Raw genomic sequence first — 20540 nt, 5'->3', positions numbered from 1 at the left:
TGACACCATAGAGATTTGGGACTAAGGTTCATGAGTGTAGGCTCATTAACCAATGAGAAACATGAAGTCCTGGGCCTGAAAGTTGTGCACCCTCAGGGAAATTAGGAAAGATCAACCTCCTTTCCGCAGTCATCCCCATCCCAGGAGAATGTTCTCTCTTTTTTATCTGGTTGATGTTCTCTTTCGGGAGAAGTTCAGTAGAGGTCACTGCACCAAGAACTAGAACAGTCAGCACAAAACTGACAGGGACTGGTTGCACAAAAGCGGCAGAAGAAAAAGAAAAAAAGCAAATAAGCAAAACTTTTAAAAAAATTATTAGGTCCTCTGATGATAAACTAGTAATGCTACAAAAATATCCGTTAAGGATCAAGAATAAATAATTCATAGCTTTGCAAGTGGTTATTGCCCATTTCAGTACTTTTATTCATCCTAACTGCAAAATACTAACTGTAAATTTTTTCAGCCTATTCTTCTAAAACCCAAGGGTAAGAAAGGTGCATTTTTCATGTTCCTTGCCCATGGGGAAGCTAAGAAAATTCTATAGCTTACTCTATACATTGCCCACCAAATAAATACATTAACTACACATAAGATTTGCACTAAATAGTCAGCAGGTATTCAGGAACTCATTCATTATACCCTTAATGTTCCTGTCAGGCAATAAATAAGGCTTAGAAATAGTGCTATTGAATTTTTAAAAAGCCATGCCAAACAATTTTGTCAATCACATTCTTCCAGATTTCTAATTTAGCAATACCAATGGAACTGACAGTCCAGCAAATTAAGCCTACTCTCTCTTAAACATCATCATCTTTTTCAGTGAAGGATACTCCAGAATATCCTTATCAGTTTTAAGAACAGCATGCAGTCTCAATTAAAAAAGTACACTACCACTACACTACAAAGCCATTTCAGCCACTGTATTAATATTAACTGATGTTGTAAAGTGCAATTTAGAATAAGAATTCCCTCTTCAGGCTATGGTCTCTTCAAAGGAAAAAATCAGACTAATCTTTTTAACAGTGTAAGCAAGAAGTAATGGTGTATTGATAAAGCAGTTTATTTCAACTAACAGATGAAGCTGGACTGCAATCTCTTCAATCTACTGCCACCCAAAAGAGACGGCTGCATAGAGAAAGCCAAATAAGCTAACGTAAACTTTCCTTCTGAGGAGACTCAAATAGCTACCATTCCCCACTCTCATTTACATAACTGGGGATAACAAGGGGAAACACACATATTGAACATTGAGGTAACACTCAGTTTGTTTCTCTGTTTCAAAAAGCATCATTATTCCTTATATTTCAAAGCATAGATGAATGACAGAGAGAGCGCTCATTGTAGCTAATCCAACCACTGATTTAAACACCATGTTTCTTCAACTCCCACTGCCCCACTACAGCTGATTTGCATTAAAGTAGCGTGGATCAGCACAGACATCAGCATGATGGCCGCAAAGAACAGTACCAGGAATCACACAGGACATTGACGAGGGGTCATCCCTAATCTCTGGAGCATAGCATCTAAACTCTGTGGCCCATAATCCCAAATGAGGAGTTAGCATCCAAATCTGAGATACTATGACAGCAGTGACCAGGAGTCTGCAGAGTAGACTCCAGAGGCAACCTGCAACAGCGAAAATTTGATCTTAATGTAGCTTCTCTCTCTTAGGGGTCTGTTTGCCCCTAAGGAGATGTTCCTTTCCATGATCATTACTACTTTAATGTCATGAGGTAAACAAACAGATCTTGACTTGCTACAGAGTTCATATTAAATGGTGTGCCCTTTTAGTTAAATCATTCTGGGATGAAATTATTACTGGCAAGAAGAATTCCTGGCACATTGTGTAAATCTCCCCAAAGCCCTGTGAGATGATTTTTGGTGTATAAAATGAGGCTCAGGCCTATATCCTTCACCTTTGAATTAACATTGATCAATTTACCGCAAAACTTCATTTTACCACATTGTATTTCACACAGATAAACTCTGTACAGAAAAACAAACAAACAAACAACAACCAAAAAAAACATTCTTTACTTAGAAGGCATAGGCCTATTCTCAGCTTCATATGACCAAATTTAACAAGTTCTGCTCAAGCACAGTATTCTTTTTCAGGCTGTTGATACTTTAAATTAAAGATATATTTTATGTAAATCTCTTTTACAACTGAGTTTATTAGTGTATCCTAATGTTGTGTGGGTGGATAATTATTTTCATCTTCTAAGACAGAATCATAAGCAGGGTTTATGGAAATTGAAAAATATTTCTCTGCTATTGTATTGTATAAATTAGCAACCTATGAAAAAAGAAAAAATGTCAGGTTGGTTAGAAACACCCCTTAATTTTATGTGATAAGCACTGTAAGGAACAGTTAATTATGTTTACTTTTATAAAGTTGTACAGGAGGATACACAACCACTTGTTACTGTATCCAATAACATCTTGCTCCAGAACAAACATCTGAAAGTTGGTCTTATGGTGGAATATTGTTCTGTAATGTTTTTCACCTTAGCCACACTTAGATAATTTCTCACAACATGTACCTCTGAACGACAAAGGACTTCTGTGGTTCCTGAACTATAACTTAAGAAATAACTATATTTCTTACAGCTTTGTCTCACTTTATTACCTGCCTTAGAGCCACACTAGATCCACATTTCTGGGATTTTTCACTATTTCTAAATCCTGCTGGAGAAAACAGTTTTTCTGTGTATACAATGTGTTTGGTGAATTTATTTCTTTCAGGAAAGAGCTCATGTGAAAAGTTCATATAGAATATTTATTCCTGTGTTATATTTATTGTACATTTATATGAATTAAAATGTACATTGTATTAACCTGCATTGAAGGGCAGTGCTTTGCCCAGATTACACTTCAGTAAATGAAAGGTAATAGTGTTAGTTTTAATTATTCCAAACACAGAACAAACAGGTGGACAGAGTAGTTAACTACGTTGTTTCCTGAAATTCCTCCAGGTACGTATCATAAATATTTGAAGCAAAGACAATTTCTTCCATGAAAAGTTTCCGAGTGGAAGAAAGTAAGAAAGTAAATCACGTACTTCAGAAATTTATAAACAAAGCATATGGATTACGTTATACTCTTTGATGGTCTCTCAGGCTCATCCATGATAGCATCCTCCCCTTCCCAACAACAAGGGTCTTGCAGGACTTAATACTGCCTGATTTCTTCTTGTCAGCAATGTTCCAGAGTTTCAAATTACAAACATTTTAAGTCCTAGATCAAATTTTCTTGTAACATATTATGAATTAATGGGAACTTGAAACACGCACAAAACCATGCCATCCCTTTGCCACAGTCATAAAAGACTTTGTAACAGTTATCCACTATTGACACAACCAAGAGCTTAGAGACAAGGAACCATGCTGTTCTGTCTCATCTACACATGCTATCTACATTGTTATGTTTTGCACTACTTTATTCCTGTAGGGTAGACAAAAGTATATGGCCTTTTGAATCGAAGAAAGCACAAGATGATAACTAACCGTAACAAACAGAAAACATTATTTTATGCTAGGTTATATTTTCTAGCATGGCAACAGTAGAATTTAGCACGTAAGAATGCAATGCACCTAAACAGACAAGGGCCATCTATTATAGACATGAAGACATTCACGGCTGTGTTTAAAGTAGATGAAAATAAATTGAAACCTGCACTGGCTATACATTGTGTTACATCGGTTCTGTCCAGCAAGACACTGCACTGTAATAATAACTGGGGAGAACAAGGTGGTGAGAAAAAAATAGAAGTTTGAATCCAGAAGAAGAAATGGCAGATCACATCAAGGAAAAGTATTGACTATTCTCAAAATTTTCCCATATGAGTTTAGCACTGAATATACTTAAAATGCCTTCAAAGGCCCGAATGTAATTTTAGGACTGTATAAATGTAACTACTGCTACATTTATACAGTCCTAAAATTACATTCGGCCCTTTGAAGGCAACCGCAAGGCTGATGTGGCCCTCGGTGAAAATTAGTTTGACACCCCTGGTCTAGACAATAAAATTTTACCATTTTGAAATGAAGCCACCATTTAACCCACTTCGTTGGCATTAAAATGAAAACAATAAGATACATGCAGGCAGTCTAAACCACACACATATTAACAAAGACTGCAACCATATAGCCATATAATACTCTACTACTATTGCTCTTACTGTATTGCCATTGGTATATATAAAGCGATAAGCTTTGCAGAGAGTTTGCAAGACCTCTGAAGCATGTCAGTCTTGATCTGGGCTAAAAGTTTAGCATCCAAGGCTACATTTTTTGACGTTCCTGCACTTTGTTTTACTCAGTTTAGACATAACAGCATTTTTTTTCTAATTGACCCAATGTCTGTAGCTGATTTGTGTTACTTTTGCTTACCTTTATATGTTAGCACAACAGTTTTATGACTGTAACAGAATGATGTAGTGTGCAGAAATACAGGCCTATGGAAACATAGCAGAGGCCGTGCGAAGTGGAGACACAGGAGGTGGTGTAGAGGAGTACAGGCATGGAATTACAAAAGATGGAGCACAGGCTTGATAATGAAGACAAAACCCATAGTTATAAAAAGACTCACCAATGGTCAATTAAGGAAATGCGGACCTGAAGATAGACAAAACTGGGTTTAGGTGTAACAAAAAGAACAAAGAACAAGTCTCCAACATACATAAAAGAAACCATATGTAGTAAATTTAGAAGCAACATGGAGCTGTAGACCAATAAAGAACGAGGAATGCATGTTAGCAAACTTATAAATATGTCCCCAAGTGGACCCTAGTGCAAAGAAGAAGCCATTAACATGAACATCCCATTCCTTCCAGTGAAGGACTCCAGATGCTACCAACACAGGTAACACCACCAGAAGAATGAAGCCACCAACCACAAGACTTGGAGAAGCAGGGGAAGGGTGAGCATAACATCAAGGAAAGAGGGTAGAAATTAAGTGGGTGTGCAGCAATGTTAGCTGCTTTATTATCATTAAAACATTTTCTGCATAGAAGCCCCCTTTGGTAATAATGGGATCCTGTATGTTAATAATTCTTTGATTAGCTGCTTAAGAGTTCAACTGCACTAAAATAAATAAATAAATAAATAAATAAATAAATAAATAAATAAATATTTGTAGCTTTATATAAGTTGCATTTCCTCTTTGACCATAAACAACATTTCAAGTATAACAAGACTAAGTTATGTTAGCTTGACAAGTCAGTCAGAGCTTACCATTAGCAAATTCAATTTACATTTCCATTGCAATTTTTTTCCAAATGGAACAGAATGGGAGAGGAAGAGGTAGAGCCAAGGAGAAAGTCTGCCTTTCGTCATGTATTTCTTCACTGCACTAGTTAATAGGCATCTGGTCCATCACAGGGACCCACAAGTTTCATTGCAATACAAAGAGTAATACACTAGCCACAGATGTCCATACAAAGGTCATATGACAAATCATTGCAAAGAACTGCTACCAAAAAAACCTAATTCTTATAAGCCTGTGAATATGGTGACATACATTGCAGAGAAGCTGCATTCTCCCTGAGCAAAAAGGAGAAAAACAACTGAAGTTATCTAATAAATTGTTATCTATTATTTCTCCAAGTTTGTATGATTCTTGCCAGCTTCCTAAAGGCTTCTTGTTTCTCAAGCATGCAGAACCATCAGCATGCTGTTATTATTTGGAAACCCATAAAAAGTAGCAGTGTCAGCAGTTTGCAGACTCAGGAAGTCAAAAGCATATTAATCTCCACATGGAAAAAGACACTGAGCTCTATATTCCACAGAAAATCCTATACTTCAGCCCCTAGGTGAAAGCACTGTGGTCAATACCTGGCAATCCCCATGCCACAAATGAAGACTAAAATCTCACTTTAGCTAGGAAAAAAAAAAAAAGTTTTTTTCAATCTTTTAATATGGACTAAATGTCAGCTTGAAGTTAGAACTACACACAGATATTGAGAATCTCTAAGAACAGAGGTCCCAGTCTTTGTAAAGAGACAAAACCAGCAAATTCAAACAGGATATTAGTGCATAGATATGTTTGCAATACTAGAGATATTCTTGACACTCATATTTTAAAAGTACCGCAGAGAATGAACTAGTACTGTCCGTCAGCAGTACTTCATATGCATGAAGGAGAAAACCTGATCTTTGCACCGAATAATAACAACAACGTAGCTGAGCTGTCTTTGATTTGCAATCCTTTTTATGAGGCTGCTAGACCCTACCTTCTGTGTGAGACAAAGGTGTGGACATTAAGTTCTGTCAGTGATGTGTACATTAATTACATTTTATATCCTAACAGAAACAGGATTAACTTTGGCATGATAATGATAATTCCTTGTGATATTCCAGACTGCTATCACCCTAACCAAGCAAAGAGTTAAGATAAAGTTGTAAGTATTATATAAATTATTTTAAACAACTGTCACCAGCTTCCTCCACATTATCCTTTTCATAGTCTACCCCATTCTCCACTACCATTTTGGTACTTGCTGAATAAATGAAAGTACGAATCATACAAATAAATAAATAAATGCATTAAATCAGTTTAAAATATAGCTAGAAAAATACTACAACATTTATTTCAACACACTGCTGGAAAACAAAAAATCACTAATTCATGATAGCACCTTTCCTCTGCTCTTTGTTACTCATGTTGGAACTTTGGCTTTCACAGAAGATTTGCTTTTTCACAAAGATTTCTGTGATATGTAAGGGCACTTTGCTGGTGTTGCTTTTGAATTTTCTGGAAATAAGTATATATTAAAAACAAACAAACAAACAAAAAACCAAACAAACAAACAAACAAATGAAACAAAAAAACCACAAAGGGGAAAAATATTTAGAGGAACCAAAAAAGTTATTTAACAGTAAGTCGTGAAACTGTGCACATGCCACCACTGAGTAATTTCTGTGAGCAGCCTTTGCCTTCCTCACCCCATCTGGCCTTAATACCTCTAACACCCACTCACTGCATCACAACAAAAATTAGACTAAGCTCCTTGGCGCAGGGTTTTATATATCTGTAACTGCTCTGAAGCACCTAACTTCCATCTGAAAGGTGCAGAGAAGAAAAAAATACTAGAGTCCAAGCTGTCAAATCTTCATTTGTAGGTTCAGCTGCTTGCAGATACCTTGCCAAATTACATGACAAGAGCACTTTGTTCCATGACTCCAAAAGAAGTGAAAGAATCCAACTAACATGACCAATACGTTATTGCTTATATACACTGTTTATATCATTATCACAGTATAAAATATGACATACAACCAGCTGTGAAGTCAGCATGCCTTCTGCCATGAACTTATTCCAAATGGCGTGACGGTTGCCCACAAGTACTTTGCATATTTTAAAATTCCTCTTATTTATATTTACTTTTTGTCTATCACAACATTTGTCTTGAGAAATTAGCAGGGCAGATTAACAGGTTGGAATCTTTCATTTGATGAAAAAACAGATAGTGAGTGGAAAGATTAATCTTAAATTCTGCCATGTTACTTCTCCAGCTGTCTTTGCTTCCCTGCACTTGTGTTCCTCCTCTGCTCTTTCTTTTACACACACCTGAGTCTCAATCCCAATGTGACATGACATGACATGACATATGACATGACATGACATGACATGACATGACATGACATGACATGACATGACATGACATCTAATGGTGGAGAAGAGGTGGAAGAAATGAGCTTGTGATCTCCACAGACCACCCACAGATAACACGGTGCTGTCAGAAAACTATCGCTTGCAAATTAAATGTGCTTTACCATGTAGACCTCATAACAAACTTCCCTCACAATGAGCTTGTCTATTGATTTTAATATGCTGAAGTGTTTGTACATTTATATACATATACATGGAAATTCTAAGCACACCGTAGGACCCACTCAGGGTCTGATTCAGCACTATTGAAGTCAGTGAGGCTCTTGGCATTCAATGATTTGCATATGGTGAGTCCTCACATAACATGGAATGGAAGATGTGCATCCAAAAGCCTGCTTCAGAACAAAATCCTTAACTTGGCTATGCCCATTTTTGAATGGTTTGAACTTGGAACAACAAGAAGTGCTTGTTCTTACTGACAATTTAACTCGCTAGTTTAACTTCAATGGAAGTTACTAGGTCTGTGCTCTCTTGAGGCTCAGACTAAAGAAAAATAAAATTTATTCCCTGCCTGAATCATCCCAAAATCAAAGGCCTCTTTAGCAACACACTGACCTCAGTGGATGGTACAGGTGCTTCTGCATTTCTAGATACAGCAGATTTTTATTTAAAGATTTAAATTCACCCATTTGCCTGGAGTTGGGGATCAAGAGGTTGGGAGAAAGAACAGAGCCATTCATGCTACTGCAGCTCTGCATAGAGCAGTCCTGCCTCACTGGCAGGCTGACTGCTTGCTGTGTTTACAAGCACTGGGATAATCATGATAAAATTCAGTGGCTGGAAAGCAGATCCGGATTGCAAGCCAGCATCCATTCTAGCCTTTACAAAAAAAGCTGGGCTACTCTCAGGCTGCTCTCAGGCCAGGTAAATAAAATTCAGATTATGTGGCCCTTCCCTGGCTTTAAATTTATAACCATTGTGAAATTGTTCTTTAGAAAAGAAAAAAACGACTTCTGTGTAAGGGAAGAGTCCCTCCCATACACAGAGATAGTTTTCAAATCACAAGACTTATTGCTTGCAAATATGCAACAAATCAATGTGCATTTCTGTGCAACACAAGTTCACAAACCAGTTATTTTGCTTGACTCAGAGCTGGTTTCTTCCATTATCAGCAAAGCATACTGCTTTGGGGACTGCATACAAATTACTGAAATCACTTTGGTGGGGAGGAGAGGGCAATGAAGAAGAAACGTATGTGTGTTACATCAGCCCCTAGTCAACCATTTTTATGTATTTTTAAGCTAGCTTCTTGCCTACTGAATAACTGAGTTACACTAGTGTGAAGAAAGCAGATTTCCACTCTTCAAAAGGTTTCATATTCAAGCCCTTGGCTAGACAATTTAGTGAGCAGACGTTATTGTCAGCTTCTTTATGTTGTTCGTCTAGAACAGGAAGTGCTACATTGAGCTGCAACTTGGCATCAAGAAAAATCTGCCTGCGTGTCAGAACAGCCAGGATAGCCTGGACTCCCATAAGGACTAACTGGTACTCCAATAAAAACAGCTATGTTCAGCCTCACTCAAATAGAAACATTCTAGAGTTTTTAACATCCTTTTGGATACTTTTAAGGAGGGGTCCTTTCAGTGCTGCTGCATTTCAGCAGCTTTCCCTCTCATGGAAACTCTAAATCATGCATTTAAAAATAGACATCAGATTATCTGGGTAAATCATAAAGCTCAGCTTATCTCTCTCTTCCCCTTCAAAATATACAATTTATTGTCTACCAGCTAAGCAGCATGAAGCCTTGAATAATCCTGTTCATCTCAGTAACCCCACTCTTTTGATTGTCCCTGTGTATCTCCTTTATGTGCATGTATGTCATTCTGAATGTGTGTGTCTGTGCAAGAATGTAAGGAGGAAGAAAGAATTCAGAGTTCTGGGCACAAAGGTGTACAATTCTGCTTATGGCAGCGTTTATGTCCATGCCAACTGTGCGCATCCTAGCATCACAACACAGCCTTACACAGCCATGGAGATTCATGCCAGGATTAAGCAGAAGTAATGTACTAAGTACTTCAATTATGCATTAAACTGTTGTTTAACACCAATCTAGACCCCAGAACCCATGTGCTTCCCCTGAGGGCTGACATAATCAATGCAATGCGAGGGAGGACAAAAAATTTTTCCAATTTCTCTTTCCCAGTGGTTCAGACCTACCACATAACGGGGCTTTAAGCAGCAAATCCCGACTCCCAGTCCCAGCGTCTCCCATATGTCCATCTCTCCACCCTCCTCCCCCTGCCAGTGCAGCCCATCAGGCCACGGGAGCAGGAGAAAGCCCTGCAGGGCTATAAATAGCTACTCGGGGGAGGGGAGGGAGCGCAGCAGCAGAGGGAGGTTTTCCTGGATTAATTCAGAGGAGAAAGGGAACCGCTATGAAGTTCATTGACATGGCAGGTATTGCCTGTGGACGGGCAGGCAGCTGCCCTGGGGAAACTGAAATGCGCCCGCTGGAAGAACAGCGAGGTTGGTTTCCCCGTTTGAGTGTCCCACCTCCTCCAGAGGGCTCCTGCAGAGCGTCGTCATCCCCCCCCCCGTGCCTTGAGATCGGCTGTAAGCATGAAGGGTCCACAGCTGAGAGAGAGGGCGAGGATACCAATCAACTTGATCGAAGTGTTATTAGCACACACAGCTTATTATCTATGCCAAGCTGTACTCAGCCAATAGGTGTTATTTATACGCACTGAATTTGCACTGACCGTGCATGCGGTGCCCCTGAATCTGCCCCAGCATGGAAACAGTAGTGTTGGCTCCCCTACCCTGTCCCCGGTGTTCCTTCGAGAAAGAAAGCCCGTCTCCTAAGAGCCTTCCTATCCCACTCTGCCTCCCGGAAACTTCCGGGAGCTACAGACACTGCCTGAAGCACAGGTGCGTGCTCGTCCCTTCCACACCGGGAAAACACCGCCTGGCGCCGCCGCCACCCCGTCTGGCTGCTGGGGGTCGGCATGCAGCCTCTGCCGCTCCCCAGGCCGCTCTCCGCGTCCCTTCGCGCCTTTCCGCCCTTCCTCGCCCGCTCGCCGGGCACGCACCGCGCGGTTGTGCTGTGCTGCAGTGCCCGGCCCGGCCCTCTCTCACCGTCCTCCAGAGCCGCTGCCGGTTGGCACTGACGGAGGTGGCTGTGACGATAAGGTGGGAGACGGACACCACCAGCCCGAAGACGATGGCCAGCAGGGTCCGGACGGGCAGCAGCGAGTAAGAGACGAAGGTGACCAGCATGAGCTGCCACATGCCCTGCTCGGGGGCGCTGGGGGGCTCCATGCCATAGGCGCCGAGTGAGAAGGGGCAGCAGAGGAAAGAGAAGGTGAAGCTGAAGAGTAAGGTGAGCTTGACGATCTGCTGCAGCTGGGTGACCTGCAGGTACTTGACATTGGTGACGATGAAGAGGGAGAGGAAGATGATGCAGTGCACCGGGTGAGAGCCTTTGGAGATGGTCAGGCTGGGGCCAGAGAGCAACTCCACCAGGGCCAGGCTGGCGGTGAGCACGATGAGGACGGCCAGCGCCTTAAGGGTGGATGTCTGCTCCAGCTTTAGGTTGTAGCTCTGGAAGAGAGCCTCAAGCTCCTTGCAGTCAAATTCGTCCTCGCAAGCGATGGCATCCAGCAGAAGCAAGGGAGGGGGGTCCCCCAGCCCGGCTCCCGCTCCCGCCGCCGCGGCAGCCGGCGCGGAACAGCAGCAGTGGCAGCACTTCTTCCTCTTGGTCTTGACTTTCTGAAACGGTATTTCCTCCATGTCAGTGCCATTCATAAACCCCGGGGAAGAAATGCTCTTCCTGGTGTCCCGCGCTGCTGCTCCTGCGCCTCGCTGCTCATAAAAGAGATGGGGGCTGCGAGCAGGATCCGCGGCCGCACGCCCGCCGGCAGCCCCCGCCGCGGCAGCTCCGAAAACGCGGGCACCGGGTGCAGCCCGCCGGCCGCAACCCGCGGCGCCGGCAAACGCCCCGCTCCGCTGCTACCAAGGAGCCGGCGATGGCTGGGACGGCGGGAGGAGAGCCTCACTTATGTTAATATGCCAACCTTCCTGCCTGCTGTCTCTCTCTCCCCTCCACCACCCTCCTCTTCCTCCTCCTCCTCCCCCGGTGCTTCGGGGATGTTAATCTCCTAATGACACCAAAACACCATCCAAAGGTTTGAAATCAAGCGGAGGGATGGTGGGTGGAAGCGAAGGGGAGTGGGGGATAATCAACAGGCGGGTCTCCCTTCAGATACCGCTGTTTGGAGGAGCAGGAGCTACGGAGAGCGGGTGGCAAACAGCCTCTCCGGGAGTGAGCGACATTGAGACGAAAAAAAAAAAAAAAAAAAACCACGACAACAGGGAAAAAAAAATAATGAAACCCAGCCAGGGAACTGGGCTAAGACGAGCAAACGTGAGGCAGAGGGGCCGGAGACAAAGCAGGAGACAAGGAAAGGCAGGGCGATCCCCTTCTCACGTCCAAGAGCATCTCGCCGGGGCTGGGGTGTGAGAGGCGCCTGCGCGCCGCTCGCTTGGGAAGCCCGACACGTCCCCCGCCGGGGCACGGCGGCTGGGGAGCCGCTGCCGGGCCGCTCGCTCCTGCGCAGCGTCCAGCGCTCACTGCGCGGAGTCCAGCGCTCCCCGGCCGGCGCCCTCCGGCTCTTCAGGTACACGCGCCTTCGGGGTGCGCCTGCTGTTTGACAGCCTTGTGTTGCCCGCCTGCCTTACATCTATTTAAATATATATAAGTATACAAAATCTATATATAACGGCGTAGAAACACACGTAAATATACATACGTATGTAAATATACTATACATATATACATATATACACACATGTAGGTGAATCCTGCTTCCTTTGAGAAATAAAGTCTTATCTGCCTGAATAAACATGCTCATTTTACCGGTTTTCCCTCCTAGATTCTGAAACAGTTGGAAAAAAGTGCAATGGATGAGAAAATTTTCAAGAAAACATGTTTCTGTGCATGCAAAACCAAATAAAAATCAGTACAAGTCAGTCACTGACTGTGGAGAGATATTCTTGTGACAGGAGTTAATTATTATCTCACAAAAAATTGCATTTGGTCCCTGATCAAAAACTTGAGTTGGGAGTCTGTGTGTTGGTTTTGAAAAAACCTTCCCAATTCTGCCTATAGTGCTGCTACCACACACCACTATTACCAAGTTGCTACCAAAGAATACAGGACAATATTGTTTTCTGTAACCATTGCATCTAATTTGGGGGTTACGAGACTGAATCCAAACTTACCATGTACTAGAGAATGGACTCCAATGTTTCTTTTGGCTTTGTTTCAAGCATTTGTAAGAGTCAGGGCTAGGAAAATGTCAAGACAGAAGACATTAATACATTAGGAACATTTGGCTTTTCAGTAGTAGCACAGGAATACTTTCCAGAATCAAAGCAGAATCCTACTATCGTGGGTATGTTGAAGATCCAATTGTTGATTTTTGTATCAGTGTTGTCAAATTCTGGGTTTGGATTTGGGCTGGAGGGCCTTAAGATCAACAGCAGCGATTCTTTAAGATTTGTTATAGCTGTGAATGATGTTGGTACTTCACTTCTGGATAGTAATGTAGCTCTTAAAAAAAATGTCTAATATATGATCTAAAGCAACATAGTTTTTACATTATTTTAGTATTTTAAGTTAGTCTTAGTGCTCCAGACTCAGTATCAAGTAGGTCTTACAAACCCATACAGACCTCATTAGGAGAAGGGAATGAATCAACGTTGCTGGAGTTTGTGTGTTACAGATTCAAAATATTTCACACTTGACACAGTGACTGTTGCTTTGTGTTCATGTGATGCCACTCATAGTGGTTTCCTAGAGTGCAACTTAGGCTCCCAAACACTGCAGAACTGTAAAAATAGCTGGTGTTTAGATTTATTTAAATTCCTTCAGGAAGAAATTAAAGGGGTTAGATTTGCTGACCGAAATGCTGGAAACAGGAAGAGATGTTTAGCTGAAATTAAATTAAATCTAGGAAAAAAAAAAAAGCTTCCTTTGTTTTTGTAGTATCTCTAGTGTGTTTGGAAAGATAATAAAATTCATCTTCTTGTTCCTTTGGTGCGTGAATTCACTTAGGTGCATAGATTCACTTCTGTCAAACACATAGTAGACAAATACATGTTCTATTTTCACCTGTCCTCAGCTTTCTTCTGAGCTTATATACCCTGAGGGATAAATCACATCTCGCACTGCATAAGAGGTGGCACCTGGCTGCCCAGCCCTAGAAACAATCCACTGAAAGAGTTGTCATGCTAGCAGTTATCATTTCTTTTTTCTGGCTCTCTGCTTGCTGCTGGGAAAATGGAAGGCGAGTTACTCCCTACAAGGCACCCTGTGGTTTAGATTATTTTCATGCTTCTTAACAACCTCGGGTTGGGTTAGTTAGTACATACATAGAGCAGAGAAGGCCCATTTGTATGAGACATACACATCTCCATTCTTATTAGGTCAAGGGAAAGCAGTGAACTGCGGAAGCTTCATCTTCCTTAGACATTGTAGGAATATGGAAGTACCACACAGTGATTAATGAAACTCTTCCATCCTTTATGCACTGTTACACAACACGAGGCAAATACCTCACCTTACCCTGCATAGTGAAGAGCTCAGTTTTTACCATGGCAAATATAAAGAAGGAACCTCAGAACCTTTGTCTGAAAACAGGCATCTTATTCAAGTAAATAATCGGCTTTAAAACTGCTGGGATGCACTGACACAGTGCTGTGTTTTCTGACCAAACTTATCTGCTGCAGATGACAAAAGCCTTGTTGGGGTTTTATGAACTGTGAACAGCACTTTGTGGTCTGTAGTGCACTTCAGGTTCATTTCTAAGGAAGATACGTGGTTGCTTTTGATATACAATACCCTCAAAGTTCTGAATGTTGACCAGATCCAAGCCACCTCTTCCTGTTGAATGCCCTTGTGTTTGTAACCTGAGACTGCTCTGGGAATAAATGTAGTATTGGCAGGAAAGGGCAATTAGGGACCAGGTTTATCACCTTTTGCATTGCAAAACCTATCTGTTTTTTCAGATTTTTCCTAAGATGCAAGCTGACGTGGTTGGTTGAGTCACTGGAAGTGTAAAACATTTCTTTATGGAGAGTAGGGCAGTATATGGATCAGAGTTACACTAAGCAGAAGTCTCTGTACCTTTAATCAGACCTTAGGAGTAGTCTTGAATTAAAGGGCTACTCAGTTTCAGAATATCTGGTTTTACTTATTTTGTGCACGTGGAGTATGCATTTAATTATTTATTTTTCATTGTCCATCTTATTTTACCTTGCAGAACTTGGTACTTGATTTTTGTATCTCTACACTTTTAACAGTCTCAAGCACTTGCTACCTGATGCATTGGCTGGAAATCATCTTTGGAAGCAATACTTTTTACAGCACTAGAGCTGATTTATGACAATTTTAGAATTAAGCATTAGAAGTTTGGCATCAATATAATTTTGTCTTTGATTAATTTTTATATGAGTTAGGATTGCAAAGATCTTAATCTTTTGTCCATATTTAGTTTTGTCTGCTTATCATTTAAGACAGGGATAGAAATCTTTTTCCTCTCATCCCCTCTGACAGTAAGAGTAAGGGCGCTGCATAAAGCTATTGAGAAATTTCTGCAGACTCAAAACAACTTCCTGGTTTAAAGCTTTCCTTTTTGCTGCTTCATACAGGAGCCATTTTTAAGAGATGAGCAATTACCTAAGGCACCCAGAACACAGCTGAGTCCTTCAAGGGTAAAATTAGGTTATAACACTAGTCACTCAGTGTCAAACCTGTGTCTTACCTTCTGCTTATGTCTAATAACAGCACTTTTGCTCACTCAGTTTTCTTTGCACCACACATTGTTTTTGCACTCAGACTATGTTAATCACAATTCTGTCTGTCTATTTAATTGTGTAATCTGTTGGAGAAAAATAAATCACATGAGAAGAAAATTACATTAAGACCTTGACCTCAAGTCACTTGTCAGATAAGACTGCTGATGAAGCAATTAGGAGATTTGACCAAAAACTGGTATGGTTAAAGTGGCTAATTTGCCAGCAGAGAATGGGGATGGATTTTCTCCAGTCCTCTGCTAAGCAGAGAGTACAGACATTAAGAGCATTTGAATCCTTTACGTCTCTCTTCTATTCTAAGCCTTCCAGGAGAGCATGAGACTTCTGTGACCTACTGAACTTCTATATTAATACTAATGAATGTATCCAGTGAGCAAGCAACATGCTTTTCAGCCAGCATGGATTTATAGCAGGGCAGCTGGATTCTTACAGCTTTTGACAAGTCATTAATTTCCTTCATCAGTACTACATCAACTCTGATTTATCTATTCTTTATCTGAAATTAGAGACATCTAAATACTATTATATAGGCAGAATTTCAGGAAAGAGGGTTGGTGCATTTTTCTGAGGGATTCATTGATTTTCTTTTATGATGTCTAGTAAGCCACTAGTTTTCAGGAGCTTTCCCAAATACCACAACGTATCTGGCTATGCTTCTGCCTCACCACTCCCTACTGCATACTCCTGGTTATCCCAGGGAAATGTCAGGGTTTTTCCTTCATGAGCCCATGGATGGGAACAGCATAGAAATGACATGGGAAACATTTCAAAGTTTCTTCAAAACAGATTGCTGCATACTTTGCCAAGGGGTATAAAACAGTGATATATATTGATTAAAAAAAAAAAAAGGGCAACAAAACCAGATATCACAAACCACCTGCAAAACCTAGACAGGACTTTCACTGTCTACTTCTGTTATTTCATTTTAAATACATCAGTTAGAGCCTACTCTTTTTTCAGTGGAGAATAGTGCTCAAGAGGGTATGCTGCATCTACTCGCAGTTGGCTATGAAAGTCTGCTACACCCTCATGATGCAATGAAGGTCCATGCAGAGGAAGGTCATTTACTGAAACCCATGTATCTGCACGTTATACAGCCTTGCGCTTGTGCTAGAGCTTGCCAGCTCAGGGTTCATACTAAGTTTACATGGTTGTACAGTAGCCATGTCTGAAGACAGCTTGTTCAGGGCTGCTTTGGGATCTCTATACTGCAATCTGAAGACTAGAAATATCATGTTAGCCAGCAGCAGCTGGCAACCTTTCCCCTCCTTTCCTTCCACTAAGGCAGATCTTTCAATACATTGGTATCTTCAGAATCACATTCCCATCTAAGGCCAGGATATAGCCTAAGCAGTTGTGTGTGATTGTTTACTCCAATAAAGCTATTATTTTATCCTTCCTGGTCAGCTTGGTTAACAGACTTTTTCTGATCCAACTCCATAGTTGATATCTCACAAAAATCACAATTATTTAAAGTTGGATCAGTTCTCAGGCAAAATACAGATATTTTTGAGTTTCCACAAGTTTCCTTTTGCAAATTCTTTCAGAAAAAAAAAAAAAAAAAGAGAGAGGAAAAAAGAAAATAAAACAAACCCAACCCTTCTCCCTCAATATCTCAGTACTTGTCCATGCAAAAGAACAATGAAGATTTCTCAAACCAGTTAGCAGATTTGGTAGCAATTTCTGTTATGCAGGTGATCTGATTGACAAGGGCATTCTTAAAAAATCCCTTAGCTGTAAAAACATACCCAGTAAAATTGAGACAACTTGGAAGAAAATATATTTTAATTCTCCTTGCTTCCATGGTAAGCATTCAATTCTTGTTTTAGGAGTTCTGCAAAGGCTTAGCATCAGGGCGATGTCAGTGTTTGACAACATTAAAAAGCTCTGATCCTGTCCATGAAATCAAGGGAAGTTTTGATATTCACTGAAGTTATATTCGACCTAATATTATAACCATGCTTATTTCCCAAGGAAGGTTTCTGTTCCTCCTTTTGTTCACATTGCCGTTTTCGAATGTAAGAACATGGCTTTGTTCAGAGCCTATAGTGTTCTTGTTTGCCTAGTGAAATGTAGTTTAGATATATTTCAGAGTTCTGTAAGGACAAGCATTTTGGTTGGTGTAATCCCTTGAATCCTTTGAAAAAGAAAAGCCAAGAATATAAGCAAAAATAAAGATAGAAATCATAGCTGAATTCCACAGTTCACTCCTAGCCATATTTCTGATATATCTATTTTTAAAAAATATACATTAAATAGTAATACATATTCACCAGATCTGATCTCCTTCTGTTTTGGTCATGTCTAAATTAGATTGCAAATATGTTCTGGGATCAGTTATAATAAAGGGAAGTATTATCATTTATGAACTGAACATTTAATAAACAGCTCTTGTTTTTTTTTTTTCTCTTTCTGTTTTAAGTAAAGGCTACTAGTTGCTTAAGTTTTTTTTTTATCCCATATATGTTTTTGTTATGTCAAGTTTTCACTCTTAGTAATGTTCAGGACATGCTCTGCTATCAGAGTGCACTCATTAGCAGTTCTGTAAGTAACTTCTTCAAGTGCCAGATCTGAGGCTGTCTTCTGGACTTCTGATTTGGGTGGAACTCCACATTGATTTTATTTGGGAGTTTTTCTTGAGTAATTGTTCTGAAAACCTGCTTATAATAATTTTCAGAGCCTCCTGTCAAAGAGTGAAAAGTACACTGGCAATATGAATTTAACAACTACAAGAAGTAGTATATTTGCAAACAGTTCCCACTGGAGGAAAACATTGATCTTTTATACTAATTTTAGTGTTTTCTAATGATAACTATGAAGCTAACAATAGTTTCAAGACATGACATACTACAGACAACCAGTGTCTTCCCTGTCAATTAGTACTTGCACTTCATCACTGAAGTGAATTCAGATATAGTCCTTTTTTTTTTTTTTTTTTTTTTTTTTTTAATAAACCAAAGGAAACAATCTCCTAAACCAGTGGAATTTTAAATAAAAAAAATTAATGTTTTTGAAATAGAAAGATAAGCTTGTTACAGGAGGCTAAGTCACAGAAAACAATTACCAGAGATTCGCCTCCTCTAATACCCCCTTGCAAAGACCAAAGTACCCAGAAACAGCATGTATCAGATATTAAACTGCTGCTCCATTTGATCTCCACCAAGGGCCAAGATTCCCTCTATTTTGTATCTAATCTATGTAATGAGATTCTTCATGTAAGTCCTGTGACTAGCAACAACTAATTAGGTCAAATTAACAGCACGTATGCGACTGGATCTATTTTGAGTTTAAACCCTCAAGATGGAGCTACCCTTCTGTCTAAGGTAACAATTGCTGGATGTTCAAAGTACAAAGACAACTTTATGTTGTACTGTGTTTACTAAATCCTTTAGTCCTTTAGGCCATTGTTCAACTTTAAGACAGATTTCTGGTGGCCTTCAATGCTATATTTACTTTCTTGTCACCTGTGCTCCCCTTTTATCCTAAACAATTTGCATAAACCTGTATAATGCTATTTAGCTTATGCTCCAGTGTTACTATAAATAGATGAACTGGAAATTCAGCTTAGTAAAGTAATTTAATTATTTTCTTGTCTCATTCTTTCTTCCTCTTTACACACTGTGCATGTGTTCGTGTGCGTGAAGGTGTGAAAGAGAGACTGTGTACTTAAAAGGAGTTTTAAGGGAAAAGTGTTAGTGTTCTTATTAAAGATTAGAGGAAATACAAAATTTTCTGAACTGATGCAAAAATAGGAGCCTTAAGAAAAACCACAGATATTACAGGATGTGGATGTGTGTGTGTGCTCGTGAGTCTGTATGTTTGTAAATTTAGAGAAGGAGAGTTTTTTTTCTTTTTTATTTTTTAAGACAAAAAAGGGAAACATTTTACATTTTTCCTAATGTGAGGCAAGTTGAGAGTTATGTGGTCAGGTGGTGATGTTACTAACATCTCATACCTTTTTCTTCCTTTGTTTTTTTGTGTTTTAGTTGAGTTGCTAAACAATCTGCTTGTCAGTCAAGGTTACAGTTGAAAAACAGGTTGTTTCTTTGAAAACCTATAGGTGCAATTAAAAATCTCATAGAATATAGACTATGTCTATTTGGAAGGGACTCATAGGAATCATTTCATTTTTTGAAACAAAATTTTATTTAAAAGTAGGTCTGCATGCCTAAAAACTTAATTGCATATTTGGTGCAGCTATTTTTATAGCACCTTAGCAGTTAATCCCTGAGAATGCTTCCCCTCCTCAGTGCTGATAGCACTTTAAAGCACAGACACGCATTACTCTAAGGAGAGCTTATCTTTGTTTTTGACTTCAGAATGAGTACGTACAAGCCTTACTACATCTATTATAGACTGAGTCTTATCCTCTAGTCCGAAATACATCTCACTTCTCTAAACAAGGCTAAGTGCTCTTTTTCTTCTCCTAATCCTGTTTAGCAAGACAACACAGTAGTCTGGGCAGTTAAAATAGTCCAGCTAAGTGAAAGGTCACTGCAAGATTACTGCAGAAGTATCAGGTGGTACTAAAGGGCAAATGTATTTTCTTAAGGATTTCCAAAGGATTGTAGGAAAGGAAAGGCAATACTAACATTAAAATTAAAAAGATCTATAAATACCATTGCAGTGATTAAATCTATGTTTATTTTGTTAGTAGACGTTACAATTTTGTTGAGCACCAGCATCCTCTTCTGACCTTGCACCAAATTCACCAAAAGCTGGGGAGACCTTCCCCCTGCTTTAGCCCCAAGTGCTGCTCTGCAGTGCCAGTGGTGACTTCTGCCTCATGGTGGCCAGCTCTGCTCATTGCACCACCTAAGAGAAATTCCTCTTATTTCAGTGGAAACATATCTTGCGGGCCTGATTCCAGAGGTTAAGGAAGTCGACTGGATATTTTCCATCAGCTCTGCGTGGTTTTCTGCCAGACTTGTAACTTTTGGGCCTCTATGCTCAAGATAAATGTGTGACTGATGGACCTCATCAGTGAAATTTACAACAGCCCCTGCAGTGAGCAAGGTGCTTCCAGTCATCGTATGCACAACACAGACTTACAA

The 20540-nt window shown here is 40.2% G+C and overlaps 1 protein-coding gene across 4 annotated transcripts in view; it reads right to left on the bottom strand.

The window, feature by feature from the left end:
* ADCY1 (adenylate cyclase 1) overlaps window positions 1–11621 on the bottom strand; it is a 144229-nt gene extending 132608 nt beyond the window's left edge. For all 4 annotated transcript variants that reach the window (XR_010470219.1, XR_010470220.1, XM_005510172.4 and 1 more), the window contains exon 1: window positions 10747–11621. Coding sequence is in view for 2 of the 4 variants with exons in the window: in XM_005510172.4 (XP_005510229.2) it covers window positions 10747–11415 (669 nt within the window). In the remaining 2 variants the exon portion in view is untranslated. The remainder of the gene's footprint in view (window positions 1–10746) is intronic.
* Between the last annotated feature and the right edge of the window lie 8919 nt (window positions 11622–20540).

This window comes from Columba livia, chromosome 2, assembly GCF_036013475.1.
Source record: "Columba livia isolate bColLiv1 breed racing homer chromosome 2, bColLiv1.pat.W.v2, whole genome shotgun sequence".
NCBI classification, from domain to species: domain Eukaryota; kingdom Metazoa; phylum Chordata; class Aves; order Columbiformes; family Columbidae; genus Columba; species Columba livia.
The sequence above is the reverse complement of the archived record's forward strand: the minus strand, read 5'-3'. Positions and strand labels throughout refer to the sequence as shown.